Raw genomic sequence first — 15581 nt, forward strand, 5'->3', positions numbered from 1 at the left:
GTAGGCCACGAGCCCCTGCACAGTCCACCCACAAGCCCTTGGGCCTCAGTGACAAATCCTTGCTCTGATCTGTTGTCTGGCATAGGTTATCTTCGATGAAACCCTGCAGAAGTGCCTGGACTCCTATTTGCGCTATGTCCCCCGAAAGTTCGACGAGTGGGTGGCCCCAGCCCCTGAGGTGGTTGACATGCAGAAACGGCTCCATCGAAGTGTTTTCCTCACCTTCCTCCGCATGTCCACTCATAAGGAATCCAAAGTAAGCCCCTGATCCCGTGATGGGGTGCTACCTGCCACCCAACACCTCTGTGCCAGACTCTCCCGCCCCTGGGAAGGAAGGCTCTGGAAGTATCACGTTTCCTCTTTGTCTCCCCTCCGCCTTTATTCCTACCATTGGGGAAGAAATCTGTGCCACCCATCTTATCCGCAAATTCACTGGGTCTGTATTACATCAAGTATTTTCATCAATGGAAGCCGAGGCCCCTTTGCCAGTTGACATGTAACTGCCTTTTTTTATGCTTCAGAGGATTGAAAACATTGATCCTGATTTGTTAAAGGAACTTGTATGTGCTTTTTTTTTTTTTTTTAACATTCATTTATTGTTGAGAGACAGAGAGAGACAGAGTACGAGCAGGGGAGGGACAGAGAGAGAGGGAGACACAGAATCTGAAGCAAGCTCCAGGCTCTGGGCTGTCAGCACAGAGCCCAGTGTGGGGCTTGAACTCACAAACCGTGAGATCATGACTTGAGCCAAAGTCAGACGCCTAACCAACTGAGCCACCTAGGCCCCCCACTTGTATGTGCTTTTTAAAAACATTTACTTTTATTCCTCCAATTTGAAAAATCATGCTGTCTCTAAACAACTCAAACATTACAGAAAGGAAAATCCCTTTCCCTGAAAATAACCACCATTAAGGTGCATATTCCTTCAGGGAATTTTTTTTCCTTTAGACGTGTGTGTGTGTGTGTGTGTGTGTGTGTGTGTGTGTGTGTACATTTATTTTTACAATAGGATCTTGCTTTTTTTTTTTTTAACTTTGTAGTATAGAAATTTTCAAATATATACAAAAGCATAATGAACCCTACAGACCCATCACCAACTTTAATAATTACCAGTATTTTGCCAATCTTATTTTCTTTCTTCCCCTTAATTTTCTTTTTTTTTTTTATTGGAGTATTTTCTTTTCCTTGAGTATATTAAAGCAATTCCAAACATCATGGTAATTTACCTGTAAATATTTTATTTTTAGTTTAAAGTAAGCTCTACGCCCAATGTGGGGCTTAAACTGATGACCCCAAGATCAAGAGTCACATGCTCTACTGAGCCAACCAGGTGCTGCAACCCATAAATATTTTAGCATGAATGCCAACCAACTTTTTATAGTGTATTTTTCCTTCTTTTTACATTAAAATGAAGAATAGCTATACCTCCAGGCCAGTATATAAGGCCCAGATATGTCCACAGAGTGTACAGGCTTTCATTTATGAGCCAGTCCCCTGTTGTTTCTTGTGAGTTTGCTGTTACTTCACAAAGATATGCTTTCAGACAGTCTCTCATCCTCCCTCTCTGTACTGTTCCTTAGGATCACTTCATTTCCCCCTCTGCATTTGGAGAAATCCTCTACAATAACTTCCTGTTTGACATCCCAAAGATCCTGGATCTCTGCGTGCTCTTTGGAAAAGGCAACTCGCCATTGCTCCAGAAGATGATAGGTACGTAAGGCACAGGGCCTAGAGGGCTGCACAGAGATGGCCCCCACATGCCGAACTAGACATCCCAAAGGTGGCACCTAGATGAGCGCCGGGGGATTCAGAGCTGTAGTGGCGGATGGGGCTTGGGTACGACCTTGCAGGTATATGTGTGTCAACTCTGAAAGATGCGACTAGGTGGCCATGGGGGAGTGGAGACAACACTGTATCACACGGTCCCTTAAGGATCTTAGTATTAGGCCACATGCCGAACAGCTGAAGTAGTGAGGAAGTTTGCTTTGGTGGTGAGAGTAGAACAGCAGTGATTGCTAACCTCTATGTGAGTGTTCACTGGGGGCCCAGCACTCTGCTGAGTGCTCCTCCTAAGTGATCTTAATGGATCCTCACGGCAGCCCTGTGATGTGACACTGTAATCACCATTATTTACAGACAAGGAAATGGAGGTTAAAATAAGGGACTTGCCTGAGAGGCCATGACTAATAAGTGGCCAAGCTGGGATTTATGTCACATAGGCCTGACTCTCGAGCTCTTGCTCTTCGTCCCTCCCTGCTTCAAGGATAATGGGGCTGCCCCCAAAATGTCATGATTTGTATTGTTGCTGAGAATAGATGGAGACAGAGTTCAGAGAGGACTCTTTTGGGTTGAGAAAGGAATGACTTCAGCAGTTGGATCCCGTCAAGAGGCAGTGGGCCAGAGGCGCCTGGGCGGCTTAGTCGGTTGAGTGTCCGACTTCAACTGAAGTCATGGACTCGTGGTTTGCGAGTTCAAGCCCCACATTGGGCTTGTTGCTGACAGCGCAGAGCCCCCTTTGGATCTTCTGTCCTCCTCTCTCTGCCCCTCCTCTGCTTGTGTACACATGTGCTTTCTCTCCGTCAAATATAAGTAAACATTAAAAAAAAAAAAAGCAGTGGGCTGGAAGGTTCCATCAGAGACTGAAGCTTTGGTTAGGATGTGACAGAGGGAACAATGCCCCAGTGGATTCTTCTCTGATTTGTTTTAATGCTGTCAGCAGAGAGCCCAATGTGGGGCTGGATCTCATGAACCGTGAGATCACGACCTGAGCTGAAACCAAGAGACAGACGCTTAACCAACTGAGCCACCCAAGCGCTCCAGCCAGTGGATTCCTCTTTGAACCACAGCTGATGGCATTGGGCTGGACACAAAGAGGTGCTCACCCAGGACACCACTGTCAGCCTCTCCTCTGAGATTATAGGACATAGTCCTCTAAATGCCCAATTACAAAGCTAAGTTATCCCTTGAAATGGCTTGCCTCCTTCCTTCCTCCTAATAATAAAGGTAATAATAAAGATAATATATATTAATTTAGAAAATTTGGGGAGAATTTAAAATGTAAAAAAGCAAGAAAGCAATTACCAAATTCCTGCTCCCAGAGACAATCATTTGGTGATTATTTCCTTCCAGTCTTGTCTCTATATTTTTCAGGACCATATCAGAGCATAATATATATGAAATTTCACATCCAACCTTTTCATTGGAACAGCCTCTGATTTCCCATTCAAATCTAATTGTTCCCTGATCATCAGTTCATTTCTTTGACTTTCCCAGAGAAAAGACTCTTCATAATGTTACTGTGGACTGAGGGCATGGGGTGAGTGAGCAAAAACAGGCATGATTAGTTAGAGAAACAGTTATTAGGCCAGTCTGGTTAGAGCGGAGCATTCCAGGAGGACAGCAGCAGGAAATGGGGAAGGGAAAGCGAAAGCTGGGGCCACTTCAGGGAGGGCTCCATGTCAGTCTTTAGCACTTGGGGAGCAGTGTCGCTTGGTGTCTCAGAAAGCAGGCTCTGCCCAATTCACACCCCAGCTCTGTTCCTGGCTGTGTCACTTTGTCCAAGTCAGTTAGCCTCTCTCGGCCTCAGTTTTCTCATCTGAAGGATGGGAAGACTAGTGATACACCTACCTCATAGGATGGTTGTGAGGATTAGCATGGTGCCTGGCTCATTACAAGTGCCTGATGACTGTGAGCTCTTACTGTCATGAGGCCATGGGAACTGCAAGGAGGAGCTGTCTGGTATCAAGGTTAATTTGGCAGCATGCCAGTGGGGAGGGTGGTGACAGGAGGCTGAGGAGGGGGCCAGTGCTTCAGCGTGGGTTTGAAGGTGAGAGCCTGGTTTGGCTACTGGGGCAGAAGAAGACATCCCGGAGGCAGAATAAAGCAGTGCTTAGGGAGTTCAGCTGGAGGGAAAAGTTTGAACAATTCTGGAGAAAACTGGTGTCGGGTGCAGAGAAAGGGCCTTCAGGAGGGGTGGGGGGTGGAGAGGGTTATGAGTGGAGGCATAGAGATCTGTGAGGTGTGAGATGCTGGGGGAGAAGACTTCTGGCCACAGTTCCAGGTGGGCAAGGGTGGCGTGAGAAAGCCCCTAATCTTTTGAGTCACTGACTTCTTTGAGAATCAGATGAAATCTTGTCCCCAGAAAAACATACCGCCTTACAGATGTTGAGGTGTTTTAGAATGTTTTTAGCCCCAGATTGAGAACCCTTAATTGACTTATTTAGGAGAGCCCTTTCTTCGGCTCTTAGAGGGTGGTTAATGGAAAAGAGGACAAGAAAGGCATACAGAGCCCCTTCATTGTGTGTGTGCTGGGGTGTGTGCATTGAGGGGGGTATGGAGGAGGGGCCTGCAGACACTCACACACACACACACACATGCATGCATGCATGCACACACACACACACACACAGCAACTCTCTTTCCAACCCTTGAGCAGGAGGCACATAAAGGGGTGGCCTCCAGTTTCTCTACCACAGACGCTCTTGAGCAAAGCAGGTCAGCTGTAGGAAGAGGGTTGACAAGGGAGAAAAGGAAGGAACAAGGGAACTGGCTGATTTTCCTTTGGGCAGAAGCCCAGTCCTTATCTGGCACCCCCATCCCCCTGTACACACACCCAGATTTTTTTTTAATTTCAAGGTTGATAATTCTGAATTAGCAAGTGTAATTTTGAAAGCAGGGCCTTTCAGGTAGACTCTTGGAGCCTCTTTGCGAAAGCAGGAGTGCATCAGGCCTTGGCCCCACCAAGGACTGCACTGATCTCTTTGGCAATGTCTTCCATTCACCCTGGGTTTCTTTTCTTTCTTTCTTTCTTTTAATTTTTTTTAATGTTTATTTATTTTTGAGAGGAGGAGAGGGGCAGAGAGAGCAAGACACAGAATCTGCAGCAGGCTCCAGGCTCTGGGCTGTCAGCACAGAGCCCGACACAGGGCTCAAACTCATGAACTGTGAGATCATGACCTGAGTGAGCCGAAGTCAGACGCTTAACCAACCGAGCAATCCAGGCACATTCTTTCTTTCTTTCTAAGTTTGTGTATTGTAAGAGAGAAGGAGGGAGAGAGAAATTGTGTGCGTGCGTGAGCATAGGGAGGGGAGGGGCAGAGAGAGAGGGAGAGGGAGAATCCCAAGCAGGCTCCACGCTCGGTGTATAGCCCAATGTGGGGCTCGAAGTCACGAACCATGAGATCATGACCTGAGCCAGAATCAAGAGTCAGATCTTTAACCAACTGAGCCACCCAGGCGCCCCCCCCACTTTTTTTTCCCCTCTGGGTTTCCATACTGCTTTAGCCTGAGAAGGTTGTCCCTTACTTCTTAACAGTTTCTTTGTGAAACTGAAAGTCAGAACTTCACTGTTACTGGATCAGATAAAGGAGAGGAAAGAGTCAGTTGTGAAATGTGATGTTTTGATGCTTGTAAAACATCCCTGTTACTCAGGCTTAAGCACTAGAAGGATTATAAGAGAGGGCCTTACCCCATGCCAGGTAGTCAGGATGTGGTAGGGTCCACCATGTGGTATGGGGTGAGGAGGGAGACCTGCTCCTAATGCCTGGGTCAGGAGGCACTGCCTGGAGAAGGTGACACCTGCCTTAGGGTGAACTTAGCTCTGAGAGGTCACTCCAGGTGGAGGGAGGGGATGGGGCTTGTTCTCTGTGGTTGAAGAGGTATGAGAGAGGAATGCAAGGCAGGAAATGGGGAGAAGGTGGCTGGAGATGCCAATGGGGCCAGATCTCACATGGCCCTTTGTGCTGTGGTCAGGAGTTTTGACTTGACCTTGAGGATACCTTTGGATAGGAGGGTTTTGTGAGAAAGAACAGAGTTTGGTGGGGAGACAAGACAGTTCAGTCTCTCCCTGCTATCAAGTTTAGGATGCACAGATGGTCAGGGAGTACCTTTATGGGTTGAGGGGTCAGCACCCATCTGGAGGTGGGATGCACTGTGCAAGCTCAAGCTGCTAAAACTCAGTTTTCTGGAATGAAGCAACGAAGTGGCATCCAAGAAAGTGTTTACAGAAAGTCCGGCTACATAGTGACTTGCTTACTCACCCAGTCCCATCTGGCCTTTGATCTCATTGATTTTTCAAATCCTTTGAGATGGGGCAAGGGCTGCAGGGTTTTCATTAAGGAAACCGAGGACACACCTGCCCAAAGACAAAGGACTCGTAGAATTCAGCACATCCTGACAGTCGCCCAGCCTCAGACTTTAGGATCACGGTGGGATGAAGAACCCTGGCCTCTTCTTAAGGGTGTTGGCATTTTGCATTGTCATGTCTCCTAGTTTGCTGTGATTTTTTCTCCTTCCCTTGCCATTTGGGCAGCCGGAACACTTGGTTTCTGTTCCAGTTACCATATGCTCTAACCTACGCACTCACAGCAGCCACACTTGGAGGTAGTAAACATTCGGAAAGGAGTTTTGTTTTTTGAGAACAACTGCAAATGTGTGGTAACCTTAGCTCGAGATGTCTTTCAGACCTCTCACCTTGGAAGAGGATGGATTAATATGGCTAGCATATTCAAAAGCAGAGGGTAAGAGAATTTCCAGACAAATTTCTCCTTAGAGTCTCCTCACATTATTAGAGGTGTGGCCTGGCAAGAATCCTGGATTGTAGCCTCCAGGTTTCTCAACGTTTATTTATTTTTGGGACAGAGAGAGACAGAGCATGAACGGGGGAGGGTCAGAGAGAGAGGGAGACACAGAATCCGAAGCAGGCTCCAGGCTCTGAGCCATCAGCCCAGAGCCCGATGCGGGGCTCGAACTCACGGACCGCGAGATCGTGACCTGGCTGAAGTCGGACGCCTAACCGACTGCGCCACCCAGGCGCCCCAAGCCTCCAGGTTTCTTAAGCAGAGATCATATCTTCTAATTTTCCTGGATGACTAATTCCCACTTCCAAAGCCAATGCTGTCATACAAGGCACGGTGCCCAAATGTGATCACTCCCTGGGGACATCAGGGCGAGCTGGTTTGACCAGGGCAGGCCTTTTATGTAATTCGCTAGGCAGAGGTGATTAAAAGGTTAAATTGTACTGAGTAAAGTCCCTCCCTCATGCTGGGGAAGTTTCTAGGCTGGGCCAAAGCTCTGTGCCAGCAGGGCCTGGGGCCAGGACTGCTCTAGTGCAGACAGGCTTAGGAAAAGGGAGAAAGGTCACAGAATATGCTGGCAACCATTTGTAACGTGTCCTCTCCTCTCCCACCATCTTTTCCCAATTCCTACCTTTCTCTTCTCTTTTCAGGGAACATCTTTATCCAGCAGCCAAGTTACTATAATGACCTGGATGAAACCATGCCCACCATCCTTCAGGTACCAGCTCTCAGCCCTGCCCAGATCCCTTCTCCAACCCTGGACTTTCCTGGAAGAGCCCAGGAGAAATGCTTACTCCCTACCTCTCTCCAACCCCATCTCCAGACAGTTGCTGTGTCCTGCCCCTTAGCACACACTTTCAAATTCACCCTTTTTCCCTCTTGAACAGAACTGAAATCTAAGGGCTGTCTAGCACTCATACAAAAAGAGCTTGGCTTCAATTGTGTGCTGTTCGCCAACAGCCGTAAGTCTCTAAGGTTACCCGTTTAAGATACCTGTGTTTCTCAAATAAGAGCTTTAAAGTTCTATAAAATTGTTTTGTAAAATAATGTTCATTGTAGAAAATTTGGAAATGATGGAAAAAGAAAAAAAAAAACAGAAAGAGGAAGATTAACCCGTAATCCTACCACCAAGAGATTCCACTATTCACGATAACTTTTAGGGTAATTACGTGCTAGCATACTTAAGACGGTGCAATGGGTTAAAGACTTACACGATTTTACGATGGACCATTTTCTCCTCACCATTGATTTGCCTTTGATTTCAATATAGTTTCCATATATTGCCATCTTCAGAGAATCCAAAACATATAATATATTGCTAAATATATATATTTTTTTCTTTTTTTTTTTTCTGTATGTATCTTAAATTATTTATTATGATACATTTGCCCAACATATCCATTCAAGTAATATCTGCAGGATTCTGGGGGCTTTCCATACATTTTGTCTTTTTAATCCTCACCACAGTCCTGTAAGAAGAATAACCCCCATTTTTACATTTTCCCATTTTACAGTTTCCACTCTGCCCTGCATCCCATCATTGTCTCTGGTTTCATGGGAACACTAACATATATTCCAAAGATTCCAAGACAGCTTTCAGATCACTCATCCCAGACTGCAGGTCATGAGTTCCAGCTGTTGGTTTGACAGGATGTGAGAGAGCCTTTTCTTGTGTTTCACAGGTTTTTAGCAATATCCTCCAGCACTGTGGTTTGCAAGGGGATGGGGCCAGCGCCACACCCCAGAAGCTTGAGGAGAGGGGCCGGTTGACCCCCAGCGACATGCCTCTCCTGGTGAGGTTACCCTTCAGCCCAGCCTTTCTGGCTAGCAGGGGATCTGGCAGCTGCTTCCCATGCTTGTGGCCCTTTTTACCCAACTCCATAAACAGTTATTCCCATCACACAGGTTTAGACCATATCAGCAGGATTTTTTTTTTATCTGGGAGCTTCATTTATGGAGTAGTGGAAAGAACAGGGAACTAGAGTTCAGAGGATGGGAGTTTAATCTTCACTTAGTTCAGCACAATGAGCTCATTCGTGTTATTCATTGAGCCCTGTGTTCGTTCAGCGAATTTATACTGAGGAGCCCCCAGCATGTGCTGAGCCTTCAGGATAAAACAGTAGGCAAAAGCAGACATGTGCCTGCTCTCATGGAGCTTACAGTCTGAGACAGAGGTAAATACTTAAGGAGCCTAGACATGCATCAGGCCTTGTGCTAAAAGTACAGTAGATAGAGCAGGAAAGAGGCAGCCATGAGCTGCCCTCCTGGAGCTTCCAGTCTTGTGGGAAAATAGGCATTAAACAAGTGTTTCAGACAGACACACACTGAGTACTGTGGGAACAAGTCATTTTACCCCTCTGAACCTCAGTTTCCTTCTCTGTAAAACAGAGATCCTAACAACTGCTCAGCCTCGTTTTTAGAGTTGTCAAGAGACTCAGGGATGTGTATGAGAAGGTATTCCATGTTCCATCCTCTTCAAAATGTACGAAAGATATGGGCTCGTTATTGTCCTTAGTGGAATGTGCTTTCTGTGTGGGACCACAGGCGTTGTCTTCAGGTTCAGGGGTGGTTCTCCTTCAGCTTAGAAGAGAGAACTATATTATCCTAGACCTAGAAGTAACCCCAGAGCTCACTGGGTCAATGCCCATTGGAGCTAAGGTAGCAAGACCTGAAGCAGGGAGATTGAGTAACTGGTACAGATCGCGCTCCTAGAGATGGAACAACCAGGCTTTGCACAGACATCTGGTCTTCTCTTCCCCCAACAAGGTATCTGCCTGATGGCTCCCGCTGGCTTTTGTCAACTTTGTCTCAGACCCACTACAGAGCTGTGTATGGGGGCAGAGGAGAATAATGCAGTGTTTTCTTTTGGCAACAGGAATTAAAAGACATTGTTCTCTACCTTTGTGATACCTGCACTACACTCTGGGCCTTTCTGGATATCTTCCCTTTGGCTTGCCAAACCTTCCAGAAACATGACTTCTGTTACAGGTACAGTAGTAGTTCTGACTGCTGAAGTAGAGGTTCTCATTGGCATCCTCATTCAGCAGATATTTACTGGGTACTTAGAATGTGCCAGGCCCTCTTCCAGCCTGGGCATACAGCAGTGAAGACGACAGATGAGGCTCCTGCTTGTGTGGAGCCTGCATTTTATTTATTCATTTGTTTGTTTGTTTATTGTTTTTTAACTTTTGTTATTTTTTTTAAATGTTTATTTATTTTTGAGAGAGAGAGCGAGAGCACGAGTGGGGTAGGAGCAGAGAGAGAGGGAGGCACAGAATCTGAAGCAGGCTCCAGGCTCTGAGCTGTCAGCACAGAGCCCGACACGGGGCTCAAACCCATGAACTGTGAGATCAGTGACCTGAATTGAAATCAAGAGTTGGGCGCTCAACCGACTGAGCCCCCCAGGCTTTCCAAGCCTGCATTTTAGAAGCCTTCCCATTTTTAGCCAAGAACTCAGTAGGGGAGGGAATAAAAAAAAACACCAACCAAGAATAGGGCAGTGTTAGTTCAGTTCTGTTCTTTCAAAGCCCCTATCATGGGCAGGCACAAGGGAGTAACAGACAATAAGAATTGGTCTGAGGACTTCAGCATCTGGTCTAGAGCACACACAGAGAGACATTCAGATTTGCTCGCTTGTGGGGCCAGCTGTTGTGGCCATATTATGAAGTGCTCTGGGAACACAGAGGAAGGAGGCAAAGTTCTGTCTGGTGAAATAAGAGGTTTTAAGATGCCCTTTAAGTGACATCTGGAAGAATGAACAGGAACCTTCCAGAAAGAGTAAGATTACAGTGGTAGGAAGGGCATTCCAGGCAGGCAGAGTACAGGTGGGAAGGCCCAGAGAGTGTCCAGGGAGTGCCAGGAAGGGGAGTGGGATGAAGCAGGGCCTGGGGCAGTAGGAAAAGGAGCAGGTAAGGAGAGTCTCCAGAGAGGTTTGGTAGAAGTCAGATTGTGAGGAGTCTTGAACTTGCTCGCGGGGAGTGGGGCCTTTATTCTGTAGGCAGTAGGGAGCCCCTGGAAGATTTATTCTAAAGGAGTTCTAGAAAGATCCTGCCAGGATGAGGAAAGATATAGAGGAGGATATGAGTAAAGAAAGATATAGGGAGAGAGACCCTCCTTGCCCACTGGCACCACAAACATCTGTCTGCTCCTTGTGCGGTGAGAAAGGGGTGCATGGCTGGTAACCTGCATGTTGCCTGGCAACAGTGGGGATTGGCTTGTTCTCAGTGGCCTCTGGCTGTTGCTCTTGCCAGGCATCATCTATCCCCACCACTCGCAGGAGCCTCTGGGAGCTGCCCAACTCTGTCCACTCAGCCGTTGGTCCATTCAGTCATTTACTTGCCCATTCAACAAAACATTTATCTAGTGCTGACATGTGCCAGAGATGGCAGCTGGTGCTCTGACCCCTCCTGGGTCTCCTCAGCTCGTGAAAATCAGATGTGAGGACTGATCAGCCTCCCAGAAGATGTTAGAATAAAGCACCAATCAGCACTCTCTCCGGAAGAAAGGGGTTAGGATGGGCCTGTCCACTTTTTGAGAAAGGTATCTTTTCTCATGGTTAAAGTGGCATAAACTGCCAAATGCTCATACGAAATTTGGAAAATTCTGGAAGGTAGAAAATTAGAATCACCATGAGAGATCAGGCTGTTCTTAGGATTTTGTACCCTGCTTATCTTCACTTATCATAGGAATTTTCTTTCTTTTTTCTTTTCTTTCTTTCTTTCTTTTTTTTTTCTTAAGTTTATTTATTTTTGAGACAGAGAGAGACAGAGCATGAACGGGGGAGGGTCAGAGAGAGAGGGAGACACAGAATCGGAAGCAGGCTCCAGGCTCTGAGCCATCAGCCCAGAGCCCGACGCGGGGCTCGAACTCATGGACCGTGAGATCATGACCTGAGCTGAAGTCGGACGCTTAACCGACTGAGCCACCCAGGCGCCCCTCTTTCTTTCTTTCTTAAGTAAACTTTACTTCCAATGTGAGGCTCGAAATCATGACCCCATAATCAAGAGTCACATGGGGTGCCTGGGTGGCTCAGTCAGTTGAGCGTCTGACTTTGGCTCAGGTCATGATTTTGCAGTTGACAAGTTTGAGCCCTGCATCGGGCTCTGTGCTGACAGCTCAGAGCCTGGAGCCTGCTTCAGATTCTGTGTCTCCCTCTCTCTCTGCCCCTTCCCTGCTCATGCTCCGTCTCTGTCTCAAAAATAAATAAACATTTAAAAAAAAAAAGAGTCACATGCTCTACCAACTGAGCCAGTCAGCCTCCCCCACAGGCATTTTCCATTTTGTTAAAGCATCTTCTCAAAATGTGGCACAGATTGCTTTTGAAAGGGTCTTTGGAAATGGAGGGTAATTTTTGGAAGAACTGACTTTCCTGCAAGGGTCAGTGAAGGCAGGGGAGTGGCTCCACCCATCTTGGGGTGAGGAGGAAGAAAGGAAAACACTGTTTCCTGCAAGTGGCACTGCCTTTGACCCACAAACAGAAACAGCCTGGGGCTGGCCCACCCTGTTCACCCTGTGCTGGAGGCCAAGAACGCTGGCTGAGCAAATGCAGCAAGCTCGGTCCCCGCAACTCTCTGGAAGGGGCTATGGCCACCACACAGCTCTATGGCTAATCCTCTCACAACAACCTCCGTCCTCTCAGATATCCTCAAGTATATTGGAGTATCTCTCTCTGTGGCTTAATTTTATGAATGAATAGTACAGTCACATGGTTCAAAACTAAAAAGGTATAAAATATATAACGAGGGGCACCTGGCTGGCTCAGTCAATAGAGCGTATGACTCTTGATCTTGAGGGTCGTGAGTTCAAGCCCCACATTGGGTGCAGAGCTTACTTTAAAAAAATGCATTAAAACAACAACAAAAATATGTATGTATGAACATATATAGTAGGGAAGGGGGAGAGGAAGACTTTTCATTATATATACATGTATGTATACATAGAGTCACATGCACATAGTACATATATAATGTGTATACATATATGTATGTAATGAAGTCTTCCTTTTCCCCTTCTTTAGTTCTGTTCCTCACGTATAACCATTGTTGTTAAGTTTTTTATGTGGGGTTTTCCGGAAATATGTATATAAATACACATGTACAAGTAAATATGCGCATTATATATCACCCCCTCTGCCTTTTAAATTAACTGCTGACATATGAGTACTGTATGTATTTTTTACATTTTTAAAAAATTTTTTATGTTTATTTATTTTTGAGAGAGAGACAGAGCATGAATGGGATAGGGGTAGAGAGAGACAGAGACAGAGACAGAGAATCTGAAGCAGGCTCTAGGTTCTGAGCTGTCAGTACAGAGCCCAACACAGGGCTCGAACCCACGAACCGTGAGATCATGACCTGAGCTGAAGTCGGATGCTTAACCACCTGAGCCACCCAGACACTCTGCATTTTATTTTTAAATTTAATGTGTATCAGTACCCAAAGCATCCTCAATCTTTGGTATGGCTAGATAGAATTCCATTGTACTGTATGGAATGCCAGACCCCATAGATCGACCTTTAGATTTTTCTTCAGTTGTTTGCTATTACAGAAAAATGTTACAAAGAATAACTGCACATACATCATTTTGCACCTTTGCAAGTATATCTGAGGAATATTTTCCTGGAAGTAGAATCACAAGAACAGATGGTTTGTGCATTTTTAACTTTCACAGATCTCGCCAAATCGCCCTCCATAGGGGTTGTTCCAATTTACCTTCCCACCAGCAATGTATCCTGGCAACACCTGAATCTGTTTGGGCCAAATTGCCCTCTCTTTTTCTGGGTGCCATGCTGTGGTCCTAGTAAAGCCTGTCTCTTTGGGCCTAGTTACCCTCTGCTGTGTACAGGACTACACTAACCTAGAAGTTGCCAGAATTCAGCCAGTCGGTAGTTAAATGTTTATAGAGTACCTGCTACAAATTCAGCATCATCTTAGGCACTAAGGCTACTGTTCTGGCTTTGGGAAGCTTAAGATGTTCAGAAGAAGAATTAGACTGCTGAAGAGAGGTGGCTGTGTTTTAAGTTGTAAGAGCAACATGTTCTGAGTGCCGTGCACCTAATTCCAGGAAGGAGAAGTCACGTGGGTAAGCATGATCTGGGAGCCTGTCGCTGGGATGGAGAGTTTGAATTTGAGTTGTGATGGGGGGTGAGTGTGAGGTTGTTGAGGTGAGAAGCAAGGTTGGCTACTCCGTGCTAGCTATGGATGTACCAGAGAGAGGAGCTACAGTCTGATGTCATAGGAGGTAGGGAGCTACTGGCAGGTTTGAACCAACAAAAAGAGTGACCTTGGGTTTTTCTCAAACCTCACTGAGTTCTGAGTAGCTCATTGCTACTCTAGCTCATTGCTAGGATGAGCCTACCTGGGTTTTGGTTTCCCAGTGAAAGGGGAATGTAGCTGCAGGTCACTTCTTTTTTTTTTTTTTTTTTTACATTTATTTATTTTTGAGAGAGTGAGACAAAGTGAGAGTGGGGGAGGGGCAGAGAGAGGGAGACACAGAATCTGAAGCAGGCTCCAGGCTCTGAGCTGTCTGCACCGAGCCTGATGTGGGGCTTGAACCCACAAACCATGAGATCGTGACCTGAGCCAAAGTCGGACGCTTAACCAAATGAGCCACCCAGGCGCCCCATAGCTGCAGGTCACTTCTTGAGGCTTTTCCTGGACCATCCACAGCAGGCCAATCTAGGGTAAGCTTAGGGAAGAGCCAGGGAGTTTCTGGGAGAAAATTGTTGTGGTGACAACTGGGGAGCAAGAAATGGGCCTTCCCGCTTCCTGTGGTTTGCTTTGATTTTCTGATGAAGTATGGTGTTTATGAACTAATCTTGCCTTTTCCCCATGTGTACCTCCACAGACTAGCTTCCTTTTATGAAATTGCAATTCCCGAACTGGAGTCTGCAATTAAGAAGAGGAGGCTTGAAGATAGCAAGTGAGCCGGGGCCAAAACTAAGCACGTTGTTGTGGGAGAGAGAGGCCCTGCCTTCCCTGGGCTTTAACATCCCTATCTCTAAGACAAGGAGGTGGCACCATGGACTGTGCAGCTCTAGCTTCAGTGTCCCTACCTAGCAGCCTCCTGGCCCCTGCATCCTAACCTTTTCTCTCCGCTGTTGCTCTAAGCTCTTGGTAACTGGCATACTGGTTCCCCACCCACTGTTTAAATTTTTTTTTTTTTTTCAACGTTTATTTATTTTTGGGACAGAGAGAGACAGAGTATGAACGGGGGAGGGGCAGAGAGAGAGGGAGACACAGAATCGGAAACAGGCTCCAGGCTCTGAGCCATCAGCCCAGAGCCTGACGCGGGGCTCGAACTCACGGGCCGCGAGATCGTGACCTGGCTGAAGTCGGACGCTTAACCGACTGCGCCACCCAGGCGCCCCTCCACCCACTGTTTAAACTGAGAAGCGGCCCTGGAATCAGCTGGTCTCTCAGGGCCTGTAACCCTTTGCTGACAGTGACTCGTGAGGCTTTCTCAGCTCTGGAGAGAGACACCTGCAGCTGTTGAGAATAAGCTCCCTTCAGGCCTTTTAATCTCCCAAATCTCAGTTTTTGTTTTTTTTTCCTCCTGGGGGGCATTCAAAGGCTGCTAGGTGACCTGTGGCAGAGGCTGTCCCATTCCAGGAAGAAGCTACTGGAGATTTTTCACATCCTCATGAACCAGATTTGCCTCCTCCCTGTCCTGGAAAACAGGTGAGCCCTCAGGAGCAGCTTCCTGGGTAGAAGAACCCCTCCCCAAGCCCAGCAGAGGTATTTCCCTCATGTCATCTGCCCCCTTCCCTGCTCTGGGGTTGCTGAGCAGAGATGGGGAAAGAGACAAATGCCTCTTTCCCCAACTGGCCTGGGGCCTTGCAGAGGGGCAGGGCAGACAGCAGGGAGGGGAGTTACAGATCCTTTGCATCGAATGAACTCATCTTCCCTGGTGTCCTGTTTCAGCTGTGACAACATTCAGGGCTTCATCGAAGAGTTCCTGCAGATCTTCAGCTCCTTGCTGCAGGAGAAGAGGTGAGTGTGGCCGAGC

At 46.9% G+C, this 15581-nt stretch overlaps 1 protein-coding gene across 3 annotated transcripts in view; it reads left to right on the forward strand.

The window, feature by feature from the left end:
* ASCC2 (activating signal cointegrator 1 complex subunit 2) overlaps positions 1 to 15581 on the forward strand; it is a 43059-nt gene that overhangs the window by 11501 nt on the left and 15977 nt on the right. For all 3 annotated transcript variants that reach the window (XR_007145698.1, XM_047827068.1, XM_047827070.1), the window contains 8 exons: positions 86 to 256; positions 1581 to 1710; positions 7226 to 7293; positions 8258 to 8368; positions 9451 to 9563; positions 14421 to 14495; positions 15146 to 15253; positions 15497 to 15565. Coding sequence is in view for 2 of the 3 variants with exons in the window: in XM_047827068.1 (XP_047683024.1) it covers positions 86 to 256; positions 1581 to 1710; positions 7226 to 7293; positions 8258 to 8368; positions 9451 to 9563; positions 14421 to 14495; positions 15146 to 15253; positions 15497 to 15565 (845 nt within the window). In the remaining variant the exon portion in view is untranslated. The remainder of the gene's footprint in view (positions 1 to 85; positions 257 to 1580; positions 1711 to 7225; positions 7294 to 8257; positions 8369 to 9450; positions 9564 to 14420; positions 14496 to 15145; positions 15254 to 15496; positions 15566 to 15581) is intronic.

This window comes from Prionailurus viverrinus, chromosome D3 (genome assembly GCF_022837055.1).
Source record: "Prionailurus viverrinus isolate Anna chromosome D3, UM_Priviv_1.0, whole genome shotgun sequence".
Taxonomy (NCBI): domain Eukaryota; kingdom Metazoa; phylum Chordata; class Mammalia; order Carnivora; family Felidae; genus Prionailurus; species Prionailurus viverrinus.